The 23,235-nt window shown below is 39.2% G+C and overlaps 1 protein-coding gene across 1 annotated transcript in view; it reads left to right on the plus strand.

The window, feature by feature from the left end:
• Positions 1–585: 585 nt before the first annotated feature.
• Positions 586–23,235, plus strand: part of arih1 (ariadne ubiquitin-conjugating enzyme E2 binding protein homolog 1 (Drosophila)) — a 245,209-nt gene continuing 222,559 nt past the window's right edge. Inside the window, exon 1 of the mRNA XM_028823941.2 lies at positions 586–1,061. Within this exon, the coding sequence (XP_028679774.1) occupies positions 774–1,061 (288 nt within the window). The 5' untranslated portion in view covers positions 586–773. The remainder of the gene's footprint in view (positions 1,062–23,235) is intronic.

A 23,235-nucleotide genomic window follows, 5' to 3' on the forward strand; every position in this document is an offset into this window, starting at 1 on the left:
CCCGACCTCGGATAAGCGGGAGACAATGGATGGATGGATGGATTGCTTCAATTAATTTACTTTTGATTCAGATTAAGTTTACAGGCCTATAGTTACATGCATCTGCCTGATCAACCTTTTTATGTAATGGTATAATATTTGCTATTTTTCATTCCTAATAAGTTCCCCCGATTAACTAAAAAAAGTTCATGGAGTTACAGTGATACAATTAACAATTAGTATTGTTTTCTGTTGTTGCAAAATCAAAAAATATCTATAGTTATGGAAAGGCTATTTTTCTATTACAAAAAAATTAAAAACTTGTAATTGTTTGAACAGATTAGTTTAATTAAAACGAAGTGACAGTTTCATCAGAAAAATGGCATTTAAACAGGCAGACATAACAATGAATATCATATAATGCTCTAAAAACTTTGCTAGTAATGTCTAATACATTACATGTAAGTTCCCACCCTCAAAGCAATTTGCTTTGCCACACTAAATATGGCTGCCTCAGCCTATATGCCCGTTGCCTGACGTCAAATCCCGGGACTTTTTCAATCGACTTTATTGACACTCGTGACGAAGCTTGAGAGGAGCTGTTTGTTACTCTGCGTGACGCAAGCCTCGCGTCAACGTGTGACGCCGTGTCTCTTTGTTGGTTCAGCTGCGGCGGTGCTTGTGTTGATATTTTCTCTGCGGCTGAAAAATAAAAAAGCAGTGTGGGTTTTAAAAAAATACAGAGAGAGAGAGCTATCTGAACGTTTGTTCACTCCCCGGAATCCGACCATTATATGATAATGGACTCGGACGAGGGTTACAATTATGAATTTGACGACGAGGAGGAATGTAGCGAAGACAGTGCCGAAGAGGAGCCCGAAGACGACACCCTGGAGCTCGAGGAGGTGGAGCTGGTCGATCCTGCCGAGGCCGGCGGCGAGCGGGACGTGTGTGGAGAGACGGGAGGCAGCGGTCTGGGGCCTGGCCATGAAGAAGAGGATTATCGCTTTGAAGTTTTAACTGCAGAACAGATTCTTCAGCACATGGTGGAGTGCATCAGGGAGGTCAATGAGGTCATACAGGTGAGGTGCCTATTGGCAGGACTGGCTCAGGAAAGACCGGGGATCAGTTGAGCAGTACTAGGCCACGAAGAAGTTGAGTAATCTGAGGTCTAACCGGGCGGACAGAGAGGAGAATGGGCGGAGAATGATGTCAGAATTAGCTATTGGAAACATTTTAAAGAGTAAATTGTTCACGTTAAATGTTAGTTAACTCTTCCTCCACGAGAGAATAGCATTACTGCCCAGGTCGGTTGTCAGGCTGGTTTTACGCTTTTGAAGCTTACTGGTTGAATGTTTTTTTGAGATACAAAGCAGACCGGACTCATAGTTCACTGACACAGGATTTTGGGAAAATGATTTTGTTTTAATAGTTGGGTATTTTCTCAGGCCTTAAAACATGGCGGAATGTTTAAGTTCTGGTCACTGGTAAACGTAAAGACAGTAAGTTTATTCCTCCGGCGGTTTAGCAACAGGTTGCGATGTACCTCGTTGGTACGACTTCTGAACCATTAAAACGACTTATTAAAGTGGAAAACCTGCGTTCCATCTGCTTAGCTTCTTGTTTTTTTTTTAGGAAAACGCTTATTTGTGGTATGCTTGATTTTCGTTAATTCTGTTGTAATTGATTCAGTTTTCACTGCCTGCTTTAAATCGTAAGTTAAAATATATGTGACAGCGAACCGGAGTGTCCAAAAATATGTTCTGTTCTTGCTCTAGTGATAATATTACTAGTAGAAGTTACTGAACACAATTGACAATGTTCCACATTCAACTTTATCAGCTTTACTTTTTTACAGATTAGCAAGGACACCCGTTTTATTTTGAGAAGTAGTTGTTTTGCAGAAACGTCTTAAGTAGTCAGAACTTTTTATATATACATATATATGTGTATATGTATAGGTGAATTCAGATTTCAATCGTTTGCATAAAGGCCATGTGAGTTTGCAATTTGTTAGCTGCACAAGTTACAAAATTTCGTACCTTTTTTAGCATCTTAGACGGAGAATGAAACAGCATTTTTTTCGACTTTAAAAGTGACGTCTTACTTGGAATAGATTTTCTTGCTAAACGGCAGATCTAAACAGTGGGGCCACTGTTGAGATTTTATCTTTAGTACATGGTTGCCCTGGGACTGCAAATATAATCTATCTATTCCCCCTTTTTTAATATATTTTTTGTTACTTAATTCATTCTCAGAATGATTTTGTGTATTGTAGGAGGATGTGGGATTGATTAAGTAACACTTTAACACCATGTAGCACATCCTTACTTGTTTTGTTCAGAAGTTTCATTGTTTTATAGGCTTAAAGGACTGAAATGAGACAAAAATTTGTGCTGTGAATTTAAGAATTTTAGAAGTAAGTGGTGATTTAGGATCTCCATCTCTAATACAATACTCTAATCTCTCAACTTGTTTACAATGCAAATGAAAATATAACTTAAGTATTTTGACTGTAATGTATTTAGAACTGCAACATTGAATCATATTTTGAACATGTAAATGATTCAACATAAAGAGCAGAGTATAAAGCAGTTTTGAACACAGCAAAGCACACCAAAATACAATACAATACAATTTATTTTTGTATAGCCCAAAATCACACAAGAAGTGCCTCAATGTGCTTCTGTTCATTGAAAATATACCAAATGAAGAGCTCCCGAAAGTAAGAGCAATGGTTGTCATACTTTGTAAGCGCTTACCGCTCAATAAAATGACCAGGGAGAAAACTATTCTAAAAGCATCCACTCTGTAGTACTGCTCTGGTTGCAAGCTGTCGGCACATGCCTATTAGATTTGTGTAATGGTATAACCACTCTCTTTGTAGTGACAAATACTTGGTAGCACATGTTCAATGAAGTTGTTTAGTGTGTTTGAAAGAAAGGTTTGTGTGGCACATTGAGTAAGGGTGTATGTCCAGTTTTGCACAACAAACCACAACAGCAAATTGTAGCAGCTTCTCTGTAAATTGGTAACTGATTCACTATTGAGGTTTCAGCAGGAGTATAGTGACCAAGCACATTTCTTGTAGGCGTTTCCATGTTATTTTTAGCTCAGCATGACAAATGTTATATCATAAGAACTGCATGGAAACATTCATGAGAATTATGTTTGGTGTCATTCATTTGTGAGGCATGGGTGTTTCTCTGAGGTTTCTTGTGACAGTCCTGTATTTAAATATTTTAGGAAATGCTTCCTGTTCTATAGAGCAGTGTCCTAAACAAGTGCCAAAGACAAAGGAAGTAGTCAGTTTGGTTAGAATCAGAGGTGATTCTTGATGTGGCTATGGGCCTCAACAGCAGAAGAGCACCAAGTCACGCATGCTACACCTGGTCCTAGCCAGGCTGTTTTATAGTCATGGTTTATTGTCACATTTTTATGTTGTTGTTTTTTCGGCCTAATTATAGCCACAAGCATCAGAAATATTAATTTATATCTCCACATGCTATAGATAAGCTAAATAAATCTTTATTGCTTAAAAAACATTGTTCCAATGTACTATATCATCGATAAGTGGGTAATGCTGTTCTCTACATTATAAAGTATGGCTAAGCATCTTTTCCAAACTGGTATTCTGCTGTACAGCTTCTACACATTAGTTTCTTTCTAGGATTTTTTTTTTTTTTGAAAGTTCATCTCTCATTCAGGTGGGACCTGAAGATTTCCGTGTCCTCTGTTTATTAAAAATAATGTTCCTTTATTTATAGTTCTTGAAACATTCTTGTCTTTCGTCTCAGTAATCTTCTTAAATAATACGCTACCGTGGCCGTCAGTCTGTCTGTCCATGATTTTAAATCACCTGTAGCTCGCAAACCATTTGACCTACGTCTGCTATCCACTTTCGGGGTGATGATTGACCTCCAAGGTTATTCCTCTTTTTAGTTTTATTTTATTTTATTGTAGAATCAACTCTCGGCAGCGGCCAGCAGGGCATTCCCTACCACCTTCGCCGTCACTTCCCCTACCTCTTCATATCTTAAATCATTCTTGAGGCAGATTGAAAACTTAAGTGCCAACTTAAGTGAAAAATTAAGGAAACGTACTAAATAATTGCAACACTGACTTAATCAGTTTTAACGTTAAAAGATGCTGATGAAAGAAGAGAAGAAGCGGGTCAGTAGGGTGGAGAAAAGAAGAGCTAAGCAGCAAGCGCATCAACCTCTGAGCAAACAAATGCTAAATGTACAGAGAAAGAGTCTGAAAACTAGGAATGCGCAAGTCAAGTGTATTTGTGCAGTGCGCCATTACTGGTATTGCATAATATACCATGGTTTCTATTGACTCTCTTAATTAATAACCTTTTAGAAATAAACTAATCTTATTGCCTAGATTCTTTGAGACTTGTGACTATGTTAATTGTTTGTGTTTTGAGTATTACAAATTTTTGTTCTTTTTCCCCCCCTTCTGTTCTACTTGAGTCAAGGTACTACTAAATCGCCAGTCTCTCAAAAATACAGTGGGTACGGAAAGTATTCAGACCCCCTTCAATTTTTCACTCTTTGTTATATTGCAGCCATTTGCTAAAATCATTTAAATTAATTTTTTTCCTCATTAATGTACACACAGAACCCCATATTGACAGACAAAAAAAAGAATTATTGAAATTGTTGCAGATTTATTAAAAAGAAAAACTGAAATATCACATGGTCCTAAGTATTCAGACCCTTTGCTGTGATACTCATATATTTAACTCGGGTGCTTTCCATTTCTTCTGATCATCCTGGAGATCACCTTCATTTGAGTCCAGCTGTGTTTGATTATACTGATTGGATTTGATTAGGAAAGCCACACACCTGTCTATATAAGACCTTACAGCTCACAATGCATGTCAGAGCAAATGAGAATCATGAGGTCAAAGGAACTGCCTGAAGAGCTCAGAGACAGAATTGTGGCAAGGCACAGATCTGGCCAAGGTTACAAAAAAATTTCTGCTGCACTTAAGGTTCCCAAGAGCACAGTGGCCTCCATAATCCTTAAATGGAAGACGTTTGGGACGACCAGAACCCTTCCTAGAGCTGGCCATCTGGCCAAGCTGAGCTACCGGGGGAGAAGAGCCTTGGTGAGAGAGGTAAAGAAGAACCCAAAGATCACTTTGGCTAAGCTCCAGAGATGCAGTCAGGATGGGAGAAAGTTGTAGAAAGTCAACCATCACTGTAGCCCTCCACCAGTCAGGGCTTTATGGCAGAGTGGCCTGTTGGAAGCCTCTCCTCAGTGCAAGACACATGACAGCCGCATGGAGTTTGCTAAAAGACACGTGAAGGATTCCGAGATGGTGAGAAATAAGATTCTCTGGTCTGATGAGACCAAGATAGAACTTTTTGGCCTTAATTCTAAGCGGTATGTGTGGAGACAACCAGACACTGCTCATCACTTGTCCAATACAGTCCCCACAGTGAAGCATGGCGGTGGCAGCATCATGCTGTGGGGGTGTTTTTCAGCTGCAAGGACAGGATGACTGGTTGCAATCGAGGAAAGATGAATGCGGCCAAGTACAGGGATATCCTGGACAAAAACCTTCTCCAGAGTACTAAGGACCTCAGACTGGGCCGAAGGTTTACCTTCCAACAAGACAATGACCCTAAGCACACAGCTAAAGTAATGGAGTGGCTTCACAACAACTCTGTGACTGTTCTTGAATGGCCCAGCCAGAGCCCTGACTTAAACCCAATTGAGCATCTCTGGAGAGACCTAAAAGTGGCAGTCCACCAACGTTTACCATCAACCTGACAGAACTGGAGAGGATCTGCAAGGAGGAATGGCAGAGGATCCCCCAAATCCAGGTGTGAAAAACTTGTTGCATCTTTCCCCAGAAGACTCATGGCTGTATTAGCTCAAAAGGGTGCTTCTACTAAATACTGAGCAAAGGGTCTGAATACTTAGGACCATGTGATATTTCAGTTTTTCTATTTTTAATAAATCTGCAACAATTTCAAAAATTCTTTTTTTTGTGTCTGTCAATATGGGGTGCTGTGTATACATTAATGAGGAAAAAAATTAATTGAAATGATTTTAGCAAATGGCTGCAATATAACAAAGAGTGAAAAATTGAAGGGGGTCTGAATACTTTCCGTACCCACTGTATGTGGTTCTTGTATGTAGATTTTGCAAAGTCAATGTAGGTTGCACAGTGGTGCAAATTTTTGCCTATCATGACCAGAGCCTGGAATTCAAATCCTGACTTGGAATATTGTCTGGAGATAGCTAAGGCTGTGCTGTGTTGTAGAAGTTCACATTGTCACAGTGAATCGAAACATTGACAGTTTGATACCATTGCCTCTTTTTGGTGGTTGTGGTGGTGGTTTGGAAGCTTTTAAATTGCAAGGAATCAACTGATATACCCATGCACCCCAGAAAGCATCTGCACTGGGTGGTGTGGGAATGGTATACAGGTGTTTTAGCTTGGTGATGCAGGAGTTAGTTTTTTGTCTAACGTATTCCTGAATACCTATAAAATACTACTATGTGTGTTGAATTACATCAATGTTACTCAAAGGTGATTCATTCCAAGTTAATTTAAGTAGTTACTAATTACTTTTACTCAAATCAAGTATGGTGTCTTGGCAAGTGTTATAGAAAAAATGGTACTTTGTTGTGTTTCAGCGTGGATTTACTGTAGAGCATATTTTCTTTTCATGGGTTTGAGGCCAATCAACAATTTTTTTTTTTTTTAAACATTGGCGATGTCCAGCCAGTCAGCAATGGATGATATCTTTGACCATTTGCTTAGCCCTAGAGTTACCTCCTCCTTTCTATCTGTGGGAATTTTTGCAGGGCAGTGCAATTATTTCCCACAAAGAGATTCTGTACAGGCTAATTAGTTATTCTGGATTGGCCTCATATTTGTATGTGTGTCCTTTGAACATAACACGCAGGCTTTATTTTCGTCTTTAATCCAGTACAGCCTGGAAAGGCCCTGGCTTTTCACAGCACTGAGAAGGTAACAAGAATTAATATGATAAATTCAGTAGTCAACATCCAACACTTTTTAATTTATATATTTTTTTAAAGAGAGCAAACAGGAGACGAAGTCAATCCCCTTCTGCTTTCCTGTAAAATGGTGTTATAGACTTTTTAAAAAAGCATATAGATGTTACAGGCATGTCAGTTTTTCCTCAGTTTTTTGTTAGAAAACCTAAAGGTTATTCCTTCCTTGCTGTCACACGGAAATGGGGGAGACTAAAAGTTTCTGCAGTGTCCACATCTGTGTAAGTAGCACAGTATTAAAGCATTTTTATTAAACAGTTTGGGAAGTTTCATTTGATTTACTGTTATCTACAGTGGGTATTGAAAAGAATCACTCGCTTTGAAAATGTTCATATTTTGTTGCTTTACAGCCTAAAATGAAAACACACACTGATATTTTTATCAGCTTTATTTAATCAATGTAACCTATTATATCCAAGTCAAAGCTGAATAAGCAACAGTTTGGAAAAATAATACACTGATAAAGGATCATCCCCCCTGACCATATCAGTACTTTGTAGAACTATTTTTGGTTTAATTACAGCCATGAGTCTTTTGGGATAGTTTTGTACCAACTTTGCACATTTACCCATTCATCTTTACAGAACTGTTCAAGCTTAGTCAAATTTGATGGTGACTGTTGGTGGACTGCAAATTTCAAATAATTTCATAGATTTTTCAGTAGGGCTTAAGTCTGTGCTCTGATTATGCCACGCAAGGACATTTACTTTTTTCACCTTTAGTCGCTGTGTAGTCCATTTTACTGTGTGCTTCGGGTCATTGTCCTGTTTACAGGTACAGATTTTCTTCAAGGACTTGAGGATATTTTGCCCCGTTTTTTCCTTCTACCCTGACAAGCGCCACAGCCCCTGGTACAGAAAACCCCCCCCACAACAGGATGCTACCACCTCCATGGCTTACTGTAGATATGGTGTATTTTGGATGGTGTTTTGGCTTTCCACCAGGTGTACTGTTTGGTGTTGAGGCAATATAGTTTGATTTTTGGTCTCATCTGACCATAACACCTTTTTCCACTTGGACTCAGAATCTTCAAGGTGCATTTTGACAAAGCTTAAACAGGACTTAATGTGGCTTTTCTTGAGGAGTGGCTTTTTTCTTGCAGCTCCCCCATACTAGCCACTCTTGAGGAGCACTTGTGATATTGTTGTCATATGTCCCCAATGGACCACTCTTTGCCATAAAGTCCAGTAACTCTTTCAAAGTTGCCATTGGCCTGTTGATAGCCTCTTTTACCGGGTAGTAGCTTCCCTGACCAGTTTCCTCATTGCTTTTCCATCCACTTTGGAGAGACTGCTTAATCTGAGGAGGGTCCTAGTAGTACCAAACACTTTCCACTTCTTAATTATGGACTTTACTGTGCTCCTAGGGTTTAAAAAAGCTTTTGTAATCTTTCTGTACCCATCTCATGATGTGTGCCTGTCCACAGCTAATTCTGTGAGATCTTTTGAAAGTGCATCGCCACCCATAGTCAGTTGTTTGCTTTCAGATGACTACCAAGCACAGGAATGCTCCAGAAATAGCTGTTCATGATCACAACCAATTACCTTGGTGTGTAATGAAGAAAGTGATTACTTAGCACTTGATTGAGTTTGCATGTATTGTTTGGGAAGGGGTGATCCTTTATCAGTGTCAGTGATTCTTGTTTTTTTAATGTATTTTTCTGGACTTTTCCTATTATCTTTGACTTGGGTGATATATGTTGCATCGAGTAAGTAAGGCTGAAAAAAAGTGTTTTTTGTGTGTAGGTTGTAAAGCAACAAAATACGAATATTTTCAAATTGGATGATTCTTTTCTATACCCACTCTATGTAAATAATAATTTTGTGAAATGAAGTGGTGTGTGATGATATGCACCATTAAAGGTGCTCTGTAAGGAAGATATTGATTGACTGTTGCCCAAAGTGGGTCTGAATCTTACTTAAACCCAAGGACATCAGATTGAGACTTTGAAAATTTCTGGGCTCTTTAGTGATCCTTTGGCCCAATGAGACTTTTCAAGTTCACCTTTCTCCAAAGGATTATAGCTTGGAATTTTTACATATGCTATGTCTACCTTCCAGTTTCCTCATTTAAGTCATGCACTCCTTGAGCTGTGAGATGAAGCAGTATGTCCACCCAGTGTGATATGCAGTAACTTTGAGATAAAACAGCACCCCACAAGCATGCCCTCTCCTACTTATGATAAAAAAGCCCTACTCCACTGTCTGTAATCGCATTCTTTTTGCAGTAAAACCAAACCTTTTTTTAAAATTTTTTATTGATTTTATTGAAATCGCACAACATTCCGTACAAATAGATCAATTTTACAAGACTAGGATTGAAAACAAATCAACCCCCACCCCAAAACTAAACCCTTCTAAAGATACAGAGAAGAAATATAAGCAAAGTTAAGCATTTTCCCTACACTTTCTAAGTACAGTTTTTACACATGGGAAAACACTGTTACACTATTTACTTGTTTTCTTAGCACTTAATGAAATCCAGGGGCATATTATAAACAAACAGTTGTATTTTGTATGTGAATATATAATATGTGAAATTACATTATCCTTTCTTGGTCTCAAAAGTGACTTATTCAGTCACATCAATAGCAGAAAAAAATTCAAAATTAAGCAATTCAGTTATTTAAACAATGTCCAATTTAAAAATAAATAAACTAGAGCCCAACTGATCAGAGATTTCGATAAAAGGAGCCTGTGATTTCCAATAACCTATATAAAGTGACCAATAGATAGCCCCTCCCCCTGGGCTCAAAACAAAATGTCAAGTACAAAAATATTCAAATAAACATTTTATATTTTATAACCAAACATGCATAAAAACTATTTTAACTATATACAAAAAGTGTTCAACAATTATTTAGAGAATTAATCAAAAATAAAAAAAACTATATAATAACAATATAGTTCTAAACTATATCCGTACGATTCAATAAGAAATTACTCAAAATTGTGAAACAATATGTTCTTAAATTCTGTGTTTACAAACAGTAAATTAAACAATAAAACTCAATTATTGTAAAGGTTATCTATATAATAACAATATAACTCTAAACTATATCCATATAATTAAATTAGAAACTACTCAAAATTGTGAAACAATTCTGTATTCTTAAATTCTGTGTTTACAAAACAATAAATAAAACAATAAAACTCAATTATTGTAAAGGTAATACAATAATTATGAGTATTATGAAATATGAGTAACATGGTCAAAGTGATACTCCCATTACAGTGAAGTGAGGTTATAATGTCTGAAGCACAGCTTCTCTGCATTTATGCTATGGAGAGAGCTCTTCTTGTTCTCATAAATGTGGCCCATAACACTGAACACCTGCTCGCTGGGCACTGATGTTGGTGGACAAGCCAAATATCACTTTGCCTGAAAGGAGAGGATAAAAAAGATAAATGCGGAACAAAGGCTGGATGAAGCGCAAGGTGCTGGGGAGTAAAGTAGTGAGTGCTTTTAAAATGTTTAAGTAATTGGGAGTGATTTTTGTACAAGTTTCACATATGATTACTGGCATGTGAAGTGTTCCGGCTCTACTTTTCTCTTTGATCATGACCTTTACCATTCATAGAAAATCCTGTTTTTGTGATTGCTGGTATTTTTCAAGTTCAGGCTGTGCAGTGCACTAGTCTTTAGAGCTGCATTCATTGCCAGATGTATCTCAAGCAAAAAAGATAATTAGTAATTATAAACTCACGTTAAAGACAAATATATATGTAGTAGCACTGAGAACGTTTAACCTACATTCGAGTATATTTCAATATTTACTTATTTTTAATATGATTATTCAAACCATAATTGGACAGCACTTATTATTAATAGGATGTTTGTTTATTTTTAGAGAAATAACTGTCTTGATGCTTCATAGAGTCTAAACACTAAAAAAGTTCAACCTCTCCCCCACCACTCCACTGACTGAAGCAAGATATAATTTGCGCTTCCACCAAGTGACTAATACTTTGAACATCTACTGTAACATATTGTAAGCACAGATTGGAGCCACTCAACTACATTCAGATGCAAAGAGGGCTGGAACAACTAATTGAAAAATTTTGGTTAATTTGATTATTAAATTCGTTGCTGATGATTTTCATTTTCGATAGTTGGATCGGTGATATCACACATTACGTTACTTCATCACGATCGGTAGCAGTGCAGTTCACCATGGAAGAGACGGAGGGAGACAAAAGTTCAACCTAAAATGTCAAAAGTATGGAAATGCTTTGTGTTAAAGCCTTCCGAAAAAAAGGTTGGTTGTAAATTATGCAATGCATAATTGGCACGGCATGGAAATATGACTGTCCTGCATAAGCACATGAAAAGAAAATGCCTGAAAAGTTTGCCTTCGCACGGTAAGCTAACTTCCCACTGTTTATTAGGGTGCTTTCACACTTAGCTTTGTGGATCAGAGACCGTTTACGAGCTGTCCTCTGCTCCAATCCTGCTGCACTTATTTGCTTTCAGACTACGTGATTCTGCCATATTTGGGTACATACTCATCATGTACAATTGTATCAATAATGGAGTAGGAATAATGGGTAATTTACAACAACAACATTTATATAGCACATTTTCATACAAATAATGTAGCTCAAAGTGCTTTACATGATGAAGAAAAGAAAAATAAAAGACACAGTAAGAATTAAAATAAGACAACACTAATTAACATAGAGTAAGAGTAAGGTCTGATGGCCGGGGGGACAGAAAAAACAAAACTCCAGGTGGCTGGAGAGAAAAAAATAAAATCTGTAGGGGTTCCAGACTATGAGACCGCACAGCCCCCTCTGAACAGTTTAGAACAGTTCGTAGCGTTTGTGCTATTGGCAATAACTTGGTTTTATTATTGTCCATTGCAATTTTGAAAGCGACCTTAAAGACAACTTTAGGGGTATTGCTAATTTGGTAGTTCAGCTGTAGATATAGTACAGTAATCCCTCCTCGATCGCGGGGGTTGCGTTCCAGAACCTCCCGCGAAAGGTGAAAATTCGCAAAGTAGAAACCATATATTTATATGGTTATTTTTATATTGTCATGCTTGGGTCACAGATTTGCACAGAGACACAGGAAGTTGTAGAGAGACAGGAACTTTATTCAAACACTGCAAACAAACATTTGTCTCTTTTTCAAAAGTTTAAACTGTGCTCCATGACAAGACAGAGATGACAGTTCCGTCTCACAATTAAAAGAATGCAAACATATCTTCCTCTTCAAAGGAATGTGCGTCAGGAGCAGAGAATGTCAGAGAGAGAGAGAGAGAGAAAAGCAAACAAATCAATAGGGCTGTTTGGCTTTTAAGTATGCGAAGCACCGCGGCACAAAGCAGTTGCAATGAAGGCAGCAGCTCACACCCCCTCCGTCAGGAGCAGAGAATGTCAGGAGAGAGAGAGAGACAGATAAAACAAACAATCAAAAATCAATACGTGCCCTTCGAGCTTTTAAGTATGCGAAGCACCGTGCAGCATGTCGCTTCACGAAGCAGCTGCACAGAAGGGAGCAACGTGAAGATAATCTTTCAGCATTTTTAGACGAGCGTCCGTATTGTCTAGGTGTGCGAACAGCCCCCCTGCTCACACCCCCTCCATCAGGAGCAGAGAATGTCGGAGCGAGAGAGAGAGAGAAAAGTAAGTTGGGTAGCTTCTCAGCCATCTGCCAATAATGTCCCTTGTATGAAATCAACTGGTCAAACCAACTGAGGAAGCATGTACCAGAAATTAAAAGACCCATTGTCTGCAGAAATCCGCGAACCAGCAAAAAATCCGGGATATATATTTAAATATGCTTACATATAAAATCCGCGATAGAGTGAAGTCGCGAAAGTCGAAGCGCGATATAGCGAGGGATTACTGTATATTATTAGAAATGGACCTAGTTAATACTCCAGGGACTGCCTGCATTTGAAACTGACCTATTTCAAAGTCTGTTGTTAAAGTCAAATTTGTAGGCAAGTCAGAACAGATACATATAGATCTTATTTAGCGTCACTTTGTCAAATTTTTGCCTTATTATAAAAGATATATTTTACATTTCTATGTATACACACGCAACACAATGTTAATGGCAATGTGATCTGACTGAAAATGACTCATTCCTCAAGCTGGTGAACTGCTGAAGCTGTGCGATGTTTTCATGTCAGGAATACACTACAATGCGCATGATGTAAATGTCATCATCATTCCTTTCTTGCAGACCCTTGTGTCAGTGATGCCTTCAGAATTGTCAAACTATGCTGCCCTGTGCATGCACTAGACAAGAAAACATCCACTCATTGAAGGAGCGTGTGTTTGAAGTGTCGCTCCTTGCACCTACACAATCCAACATTAAAAGCAGACAGTGATAGCCAAATGTGCACAAATTCATAGTGAAAAATTGCCCATAGGGCAAAGATGAATGTTTGTGCAGTCAGAAATGGAATATGGCTAACTGAGAAGGTGTCTACACCACATGGTTAATAATTAATTAATTCGGCTGGTGCTGTCTTCTTTACTCATGTGTTTCTCCGCATTTATGGTCCTGTGACAGAGTTTTGCCTTTTTTTTTTTTTTTTTAATTTTTAATTCATTGATGTCACACTAGCAGCAATTGCAAGCTTAGAAATTGGGAATAATAATAGTACATATATGCTGTAGAACTTTAACACAATTATACAGAGAGAAGATGAACATGGTTTAGAAAGTGACTACAGTAAGGCATTTTGTAACTCTGCTAAAGAAAGAGTTTAAGTGTTAACATTTTAAAAGTGCTAATGTTATCAATTTTAAAATATAAAAAAAAAATAACACCAACTGCATAGCTAGAAGTAAAAATATTATATTTGAAGACTTGTACTGTATTCTAATTTCAGCAAAAAAAAAAACAACCTGTCAGACTTTGTTTTGAGGAAAAATACCCAGTGCACACCACAGCAAGCAGCTGCCCTGATTGACTGTGTCCTAAATATGCTGGTAACTGACATGCAGTGTTCTCCCTAGCGTCTTTTAGCCGGGCGCTCCACCTGTCATGCGAGATGACAGCCGCAGATCTAATGATCTGCAGAGATGGCAAGGGACGAGCGTGCGGGTGGACAAATATTTTAGAAGTAGGATCGCAAGTTGCGAGGGGAGACGCGCAGGACGGGATGTTGCCGATCACTCGGTGCTAAAGCTAATAGCCGGGACGAGGCGGTGCAGAGTTCACAAGCAAAGAGTATTTGGAGGTGAGCTTTCGAGAGGGGGGTGTACATGGTAATAGTGGGGGCGGAGCAGTTTAATTACAGTAGCAAGGAGTATGGAGAGGTGGGCAGGATACAGGAGGCTGCACATGCCAATAGTGGGAGTGGAGCAGCACTTCACAAGCAAAGAGGATGTGGAGGTGGGCAGGTGAGAGGAGGACTGATAAAATAAAACAGACTCGTGGAACCAACCTGTCAGATATCAGAAAAAGGGTGTCAGGAAGTGACGACTCTGTTCTCAGTGTCAGTGCAGTCTGTGTAGTGCTGCTAAGCTTATGTCGAGAATAAAGTTGACATATCCACATTATTCTTGCCATTTATCTTGAGATTAAAGTCGATGTGTTGACTTAATTCTCGTAGTTTGTCATTAACTCTTTTAGGGCTAATTTTTTTTTTGTTTCTTTTCTCCCAGGGCTGAATATTTTTCCAAAAACTAACTCTGTGTTCTTTTTAAAAAAAAAAAAAAAAAAAAAAAAAAGCAATTGTTTAACATATGAAATCAGCAAAAAATATTTACTTTTGACAAATGTTACTGTCTTGCATGTTGTATGAGCCTGCATACTATATGATTTCACATACTATGATTTCACATAAATGTTACACAGCATAGTCCTGCAAAGTATGATATCGCTCAAAGCAGCCAATTGCATGCATTGCCACATTGCACTGCTTACAGTATGTGTTGCATTGGTGCCTCCTTTTCAATTGTCTGTTGCTGCAGTTTCTCACATATATTGTTAGTGTGTACTGTAGAGAGACAAGTCACCCGTTTGACATCATGCCATGCCAATGCCACCAAGTTTTCCGCTCACATGAAAACCGGATTGTCACTTCTTTTCCTCTTCAGCCTGTCTGGCTTCAACTGTGAAGGCATGTGTCTCCTGTTCACCCTCACTGTGCCACAAGATCCAATTCCCCTGCTCTGTAGCTCCATGAACAATTCTGGGCATGTATAACAATTGTCCATGTACACAACATGACCCAAATGTTCATAGCCCTGAAGCAGTTCCAGCACAACCTGACTTGTCAAGGGACAGTTCTCTCTTTAAAAGAAATACTTTCCTGTATATGTAATTGCTTTCAGGCAGAAACCAGTGTTTGCTTCTGCCAGTACAAAATCCTTTATGCCATACTTTGTGGGCTTGTCTGGCATATATTGTCCGAAATAAAGGCGTCCCTTTTATTTTATCATAGATTCATGCATAGACAAATCACAGCCAGGCTAATAAAATTGTTTATATGTTGGTTCCACAATGTCAATAAGGGGCTGAACTTTATACATGGGGTTATAGCCTGGCTCACCCCTTGGGATTTGCTTCTGGTTATCACAGAAGTGAATAAAACTTTGCAGCAGCACGTACTTATCACGCGGCATAACCTGTCCAAAGCCACCAGGGGACAGAGCACGTTTGGACCAATGCTCCCTGAAGTTATCACCAGTGTAGTCCCATCTCTATTTGTAATGCCGCAAAGCCCTTCAATCTTGTCTTTTGTTGCGTTTTTCCACTTTGAAAAACGAGAATGTGGTGCAAGCACAACCCGCGATTCAAAAAAACTGCTCTGCATACCTGTTTGTCTCGTCTGACAGTAGCTGAAAAGCAGCATCAGGAGAGAGCAGCCTGAAGTGGTCCAGCGGCTGGTAATCTGTCGTGTCCAACAGCAAGCCATGGATGGTAGCCAGTTTGGCTCCCACGGATCAATGTCTGGGTATTCCTCCCACACGAACCTTGCTGTAGGTGAGTCGGCTGCGCGAATACGCTTACCTGGCAGCCGATCACCTGGGGCGTCATCGGCTGGTGTCCGATCAGCTGATGCCAGTTCCTCACTCTCTTGCTCGATCTCCTGATCGCTGTCAACAAAATCAGATTCTGAAAAATCAGAGTCCGACTCGGCGGTAATGCGCAAAACATCGCCTGCTGAGTATTTTGTTTTCTGCACTCGCTTCGCTCCCTCGTGAGATGTCAATGGCATCTTGCCTTTGTTTACATTTGTTTACATTTCGTAACTCACGCACACGCAAGGATTAGATGCAGAGTCAATGAGTCTAACATTCCTCCTAGCAGAGAGGAAATGCCTGTAACGTAACAATGTTTTGTCGCTATAAACAGCTGATCATCTCCCTCTACCCCTGGATGTCGACTTTTGTCGACATGCGCCCTTAACCCCTCCTGTCGACAAAAGTCGACACCTGCCCTAAAAGAGTCAAAGTAGAACATCATAAACTAAACTTCATCCTAAAATGAATATTTAATTTACTAGAGTTTCTCAAACCCTGTCATAAGTTATGTAGCTCATGAAATGCTTTGTGTTATCGTGTGGTGATTGGTTATGTGGAGAAAGAAAAAGGAAGGATAGGAATTGGGGTTTTGGTACGTCAGATAGAGACAGCACGTATGCAATAAAGAGAGCCCGCTCAAAAGAACATCCATTGAATTCTGTGTTTGTGTCTCCGACCACCAGATCATGAACCCAACATTTACACAATTTTTAAGTTAAACTTGTGCGATACCCATTCATACATCCAGTTTTTTGGAGCCTCGACACACCTGCCATAAAGTTCTTTACACTGAACGTACCCCTGGGGACGCCTTACTGCGAGGGAGCAGCACTACCGTGCATGTTTAATAAATGCTTTAATGCACTTCATCATGAAAATGATATCAAGTATTTCTCTTAGCATTGTAAATGTTCAGAGAGCAGGAATATCATGAAGTGAATGTATTCTGTGTGGTGATCCCTCCTGGTGCCGCCTCAGTGCAAGAGGAAGTCCGTTTAAGAAGCGCGTAATGATTAACAACTCGGTCGGGAACACTTAACACAAAGCATTTAATGCACTACACTACCTTATGACGGGGTTTGAGAAAATCTAGTAAATTAAACATTGATTTTAAGATGTTTAGTTTACGACATTCTACTTTAATGACAAAATAAACTATGAAAATAAAGTGGAAATGTCGGCTTTAATCTCGACATAAACGGTGAAAATAAAGTGGAAATGTCGAGAATAAAGTCAACATGTCGACTTTATTCTTGACATGTAGTTTTTTTGTCTTCAATGTGCCCGTATTTTTTTTTTCTTCACCGTGACCCTAATACACTTCCATAGTTTTGTTAAAGTGACCCATCTGCCATTCCTTTTTTGATCATTTCTTGCCCTGCCGTAGTGCAAGTGTGCATTGAATATCCAACAGGCTATCACTTTCGAACTCAAAAGTCTTATTCATAGGTATTTTTAATTTTTTCCAAACGTTTTACCAACATGAGCAAAAAAAAGTGTTCAGAAAACAACACTGCTCAGTTATTTCAGAAAAGAGATGCCACAAACAAAAGGTGCAGCGTCAACTCCTCATGTGGCAATTTCAGACAGACATTGCAGAAGCTGGTCCATCAGGGGAAATCTCTTCAGCACACACTCTGCCAATTGATAAATCTAAGCACCGCTTATCCGGCATAAACAAACAATGGTTTAAAGATTTTGATTGGCTAATGGTCAAAGAAAATGGTATGTGGTGCTCATTGTGCATGAAATATTCAAACAAACATCCCCCAAGGATTGAGTTACCTTGGGTAAACGTGCCATGCACAAGAATTCGAAAAGAAAGCTTGCTGGACCATGAAAAAGTAAAACGCACATTGAGTCTTCTGCTGATCTTTTGGGAAAGCATGTACTAGAGCAAACTGGAAACTGTCAAATTGGAAGATCTGTATCTGTGTTAAATAACTTACAGAGATACCTTTGTGGGTGCTTTAACTCTTTTAGGGCGGATGTCGACTTTTGTCGACAGGAGGGGGTTGAAGGCGAATGTCGACAAAAGTCGACATCCAGGGATAGGGGGCGACAATCAGCTGTTAATGGCGACAAATCTCACTGTCATGTCACAGGCATTCCCTCTGTGCTTGGAGGAATGCTAGACTCGTTGACTCGGCAACTAATCCTTGCGTGTGCGGGAGTTGCGAAATGTAAACAATGGCAAGATGGCATCGACATGTGAAAAGGCAGCGAAGCAAGTGCAGAAAAGAAAACACTCGGCAGGTGATGTTTTGCGCATTATCGCGGAGTCAGACTCTTGATTTTTCAGAATCGGATTTTATTGGCAGTGATCAGGAGATCGAGCAAGAGAGTGAGAAGCAGGCATCAGCTGATCAGACACCAGCCGATGCCGTGCCAGCGGATCTGCTGCCAGTTGAGTGCCTTCGCGCAGCCGATGCATCTACGGCAAGGTTCGCATGGGATAAATACACAGACATTGATCCGTTGAGAGCTGATCTGGCTACAGGAGTTTACAAGACGGCATGGCTTGCTGTTGGACACGACAGATCACCAGCTGCTGTACTTCAGGCTGCTCTCTCCTGATGCTGCTTTTCAGCTACTGTCAGACGAGACAAACAGGTAGGCAGAGATTTTTTTTGAATCGCAGGCTGCGTTTGCCTCGCATTCTCATATTTCAAAGTGGAAACCCACAACGAAAGACGAGATGAAGCGCGCTGTGGCATTACAAATAGAGATGGGACAGAACTGGTGATATAACTTCTGGGAGCATTGGTCCAAACGTGTTTTGTCCCCTGGTGGCTTAGGTACGTGCTGCTGCAAAGTTTTATTCACTTCTGTAATAAACAGAAGCAAATCCTATGGGGTGAGCCAGGCTATAATGCCATACATAAAGTTCATAAAGTTTCAGAAGATGAAAAGAGGTGACAATACGGTTTTCATGCAGGCAGAAAACTTGGTGGCAGTGGCATGGCACGATGGCAAATGGGTGACTTGTTTCTCTACAGTACACACTAACAATATATGTGAGAAAGTGCAGCAATAGACAATTGAAAAATAGGCACCAAAGCAACACATACTGTAAGGAGTGCAATGTGGCAATGACTGAAATTGGCTGGTTTGAGCGAGATCAGACTTTGCTGTGTAAAATGTATGTGATATGTATGTGAAATCATAGAGTATGCAGGCTCATACAACATGCAAGACAGTAACATTTGTCAAAAGTAAATATTTTTTGTTGATTTGATATGTTAAACAATTGCTTTGTGTTCTTTTTTTAAAAAATGTTAGTTTTTGGAAAAATATTCAGCCCTGGGAGAAAACAAACAAAAAAAAAATTAGCCCTAAAAGAGTTAAGATCCATGTATTGGTTGGCAAAAAATGAGTTGCCACATACAGCGTTGTTTGAGAAGCTGTTGGAACACTGTAAAGAAATGGGTTGTTCCTTTTCTAGGAAGAAAAGAATAAATATTTAACTGAAGACACCTTCTGCATATGCAAGTTGGCTTTAAAAAATATTTTAAAATTTTTTTCACTTTTCTTCCCGACAGTGACAATACTCATGCCTCTTGATTTATGTCATAACAATTGTTATTTAAAATTTTTGTTAGGGTTGCAGGATCCTGAATTGGATCCTTCTTAAATTTAATAAAAAATATTCTGGCACAAGTGTCAAACCTTAAAAAAGGAAGTCATATTGAGCATTACAAAATAATTAATAATAATTAACTAATAAAAATAGTGCACATTTAATTTTCCCCACCTCCAAACTTCCCCGTCTCGCCCCACCCGGCTACTTTTTCATGCCACCCGGCTGGAAAAAATTTCTGGGGAGAACAGTGGACATGAGACCACTCACCATGGTGGAGGATGATGGATTTAAAGAAATGATTTGCATTTTCCATCCAGGTTTCACTCTGCATTCAAGGACACATTTCAATAAACTGATGGAGAGGAAATGTCAGAAAACACTTCAAGTGAAGACTTGCATTAAAGCTACCAAGAGCAAACTTGCAATCACCATTGATAGATGGACAAGTGTGCCAACCAAAGCCTATCTTGGTGTAACATGCCATTTTATTGTAGAAGTCTGGAACATAAAGTCAGTCTAACCACAATATAGTGATCCCCTGCCTATCGCGGAAGTTACGTTCCAGACCCATCAGCGATAGGTGAAAATCCGCGATATAGAAAGACCATATAAATAAACATTTTTTTAATAGTTTAAGCCTTAAAATACCCCTCCCACACGCTTTAAACCACATGTAAACTTATTAAAACACACTTTGTAAACACATGATATGTGGATGTCGGGCTAAAGATATGAGTAACATCTCTCTATTATAAAAAAAAATCTTGGCAGGGAGATGAGGCGTGATCATCTCAGAAGACAATTAGACATCCCGCGAGAGGCATTTTAACGTCACGCAAGACAAGGCAGTGAGACAGAAGGACAGCTACTGTACAGGCTTTTAAATGATCGACGCGCAGAGCGACAAGCAGAACAGGCATCTTGGCAGAAACAGCACAAAGCCAGTAGCTGATCAGTCGACTTTTCCTTAGCATGCGTTCAGCTCCCCCCCCTTCACAACACGAGCGGGGGAGATGCGAAGTGGCAGGAGCGTAGCGTGCCTCCTTGGGTATGGTTGAGCGAAGCGATCAAGACCAGATCATCTCGGAGAGACACTTTGACGACACGAAAGACTAGACATTACAACCTTAGGAAGCAAAACCTGTGAGACAGTGACTTTTGCACGTCACGCCCTACTTACAAACAATTTAATACAAGTTCACTGACATCTAACCTAGCAGTTGTAGGAATGCTTTTGGCAAACAAACACCAGGTGCTCCCAGCTCTTAAAACAACGACAAGCAGAACTTGCAGCTTGCCAGCAGCAGCTGCAGGAAGCCAGCAGATGATCCAAGCACTTCTTTCTTAGCATGCGTTCAGCCCTATAACCCCCCCCCCCCCCTTCAGAATGCTAGCGGCAGAGACACTAAGTGGCAAAAGGACAGCTGCTATACAGGCTTTTCTCTTTAGCGTGCGTTCAGACCCCCCCTTTACAACGCGAGCAGCATTATAAGTCCTGCAAGAAAGGACAAATATTGTTTTTACAAAAGTTTTAAAGTAAAAATGAAAACGATGCATATGTAACAATCTCTTTAAATTGTTTTTCCGGTAAACCAAACCTGGGGGTCGGCGAGTGAAGCCCTCTAGTAATAATAATAATATTAATAAATCCGCGATGTAGTGGGGGTGCGATAGCTGAACCGCGATATAGTGGGGGATCACTGTATATAGCAAAAGAGTAAATAATGTGCAGTGTGAGAAAACACTTTAAAAGTGCAATGAACTTAATTTTTATGCAGTAAAACATAACCAACTTAGTTATGTTATTTAAATTGTTCAAACAGTGGCTTAAAAAAACAAACTATAGCTGAAACTACTACATTAGTAACTTTAAAAACAAACTCTTAAATTGCTTCACCAGTGTTACCAGGCATGTAAAATGGTTCTACAGGAGTTTTGAGTTGCAATGCAAAAATGTAATCAAGTCCGCATGTTCTTGGCTAAGGCAAGCTCTCTTTGTGGAAGTTATGTTGTCTGCAACCAAAATTAAGGCACGCTCTCTTTATGGAAGTTATGTTGTCTGCAACCAAAAAGAGATAAAATTACAAACTAAGCAGTGTATTGATGCAGCCAAAAGAAAACATTTCCTACAAGTCGGTGGTAGTCAAAGCGTTTCAGACTGAGAACCAGTTTGCTAAAGACAAAGATAAAGGGGATCTCCTACAGCTTGTATTCACTTGTTAGCATACATTTGCTTATAATTGTCGCACTTAATTTGGTAAAAGTATTGTGTGAACAGTACCAGAATTTGAAACCAGTGTTGCCACATTTGAACTTCAAAGTACCAGGTTTGAGCCAGTGACCTACAATATTTAGGGCCCTATGATTTCCACATTGCGGAAAACATGGACAGAATCACAGTATTAATGCATAAAACTGAATTTTAGATTTAAAAATGGAAATGTGCAGAATTTAGAGACTGAAGGGGTGACTGTTACAAAACTTCCTAATAAATTAAATGATTGAATAATCTGTAATTCTATCACTCAGATAATATTTTCTAGTTGTTTTTCAAGCGAACTCAATTCTTTGTAGAAATTCAGTAGTGCCGCTATCTGTTTGTGCATGTTTTCTTATTAAAAGCACATGAATTAGCTAGCTGCATGAGACAGAAATGTCAAAGCGAGCAGTATTGTATACCCTAACTATGTCGAGCAAAACTAAAACACGAGTTTAACTGCAAAATTGAGTGCACAACAATATCCCGGCGACTTTTACGAATCTGGCCCTCAGTCTTTTCTGCAAGTTTTGCCAGCATACAATAGACTAGATACGAAAAGATACTTGCAATGACCACGTCAAATCTAAAACCCATCTCAAGAACAAGGAGAAATAAAGATCTAAAAGTGTTCCCCTTACAATAGAGGAAACAACAAAATCGTCAGATGCAAGACACCAGTTTGTGGAGGTCTTTGTGGCCATGTGAGTTGGACAGACTGCTTGAAAAAAATGACGAAGATACGTTCTTTCTTTATTAAAGCATTGTGAACTGGGAGGGGTGCTGCCAGAAAATGAGAGCAATCTTTGTCAAACTCATTTGCCCCGTGTCTTTGAACAACATATGGACACCGTTCTTCAAAAAATTCGTGGCAATAAAATTTATGTTGTAGTTGATGAAACCCCTGATATCCGAGACCACATACAGGAGCATCTCAATAAATTAGAATATCATTGAAAAGTGAATTTATTTCATCAATTCAATTCAAAAAGTGAAACTCGTATATTACATAGATTTATTACACACCGAGTGATATATTTCATGTGTTTATTTCTTTTCATTTTGCTGATTATGGCCTACAGGTAATAAAAACTCAAAATTCAGTATCTCAGAAAATTATAATATTACATAAGACCAATAAAAAAAATGATTTTTAATACTTTTCAGTAGGCCAACATTTCTGTATGTCCATTTACACACTCAATACTTGGTCGGGGCTCCTTTCGCATGAATTACTGCATCAGTGTGGCGTGGCATGGAGGCAATCAGCTTGTGGCACTGCTGAGATGTTATGGAAGCTCAGGATGTTTTGAATAGCGGCCTTCAGCTCGTCTGCATTGTTGGGTGTGGTGTCTCTCATCTTCCTCTTGACAATACCC

The sequence above is a fragment of the Erpetoichthys calabaricus genome, chromosome 17 (assembly GCF_900747795.2).
Source record: "Erpetoichthys calabaricus chromosome 17, fErpCal1.3, whole genome shotgun sequence".
Lineage (NCBI taxonomy): Eukaryota > Metazoa > Chordata > Cladistia > Polypteriformes > Polypteridae > Erpetoichthys > Erpetoichthys calabaricus.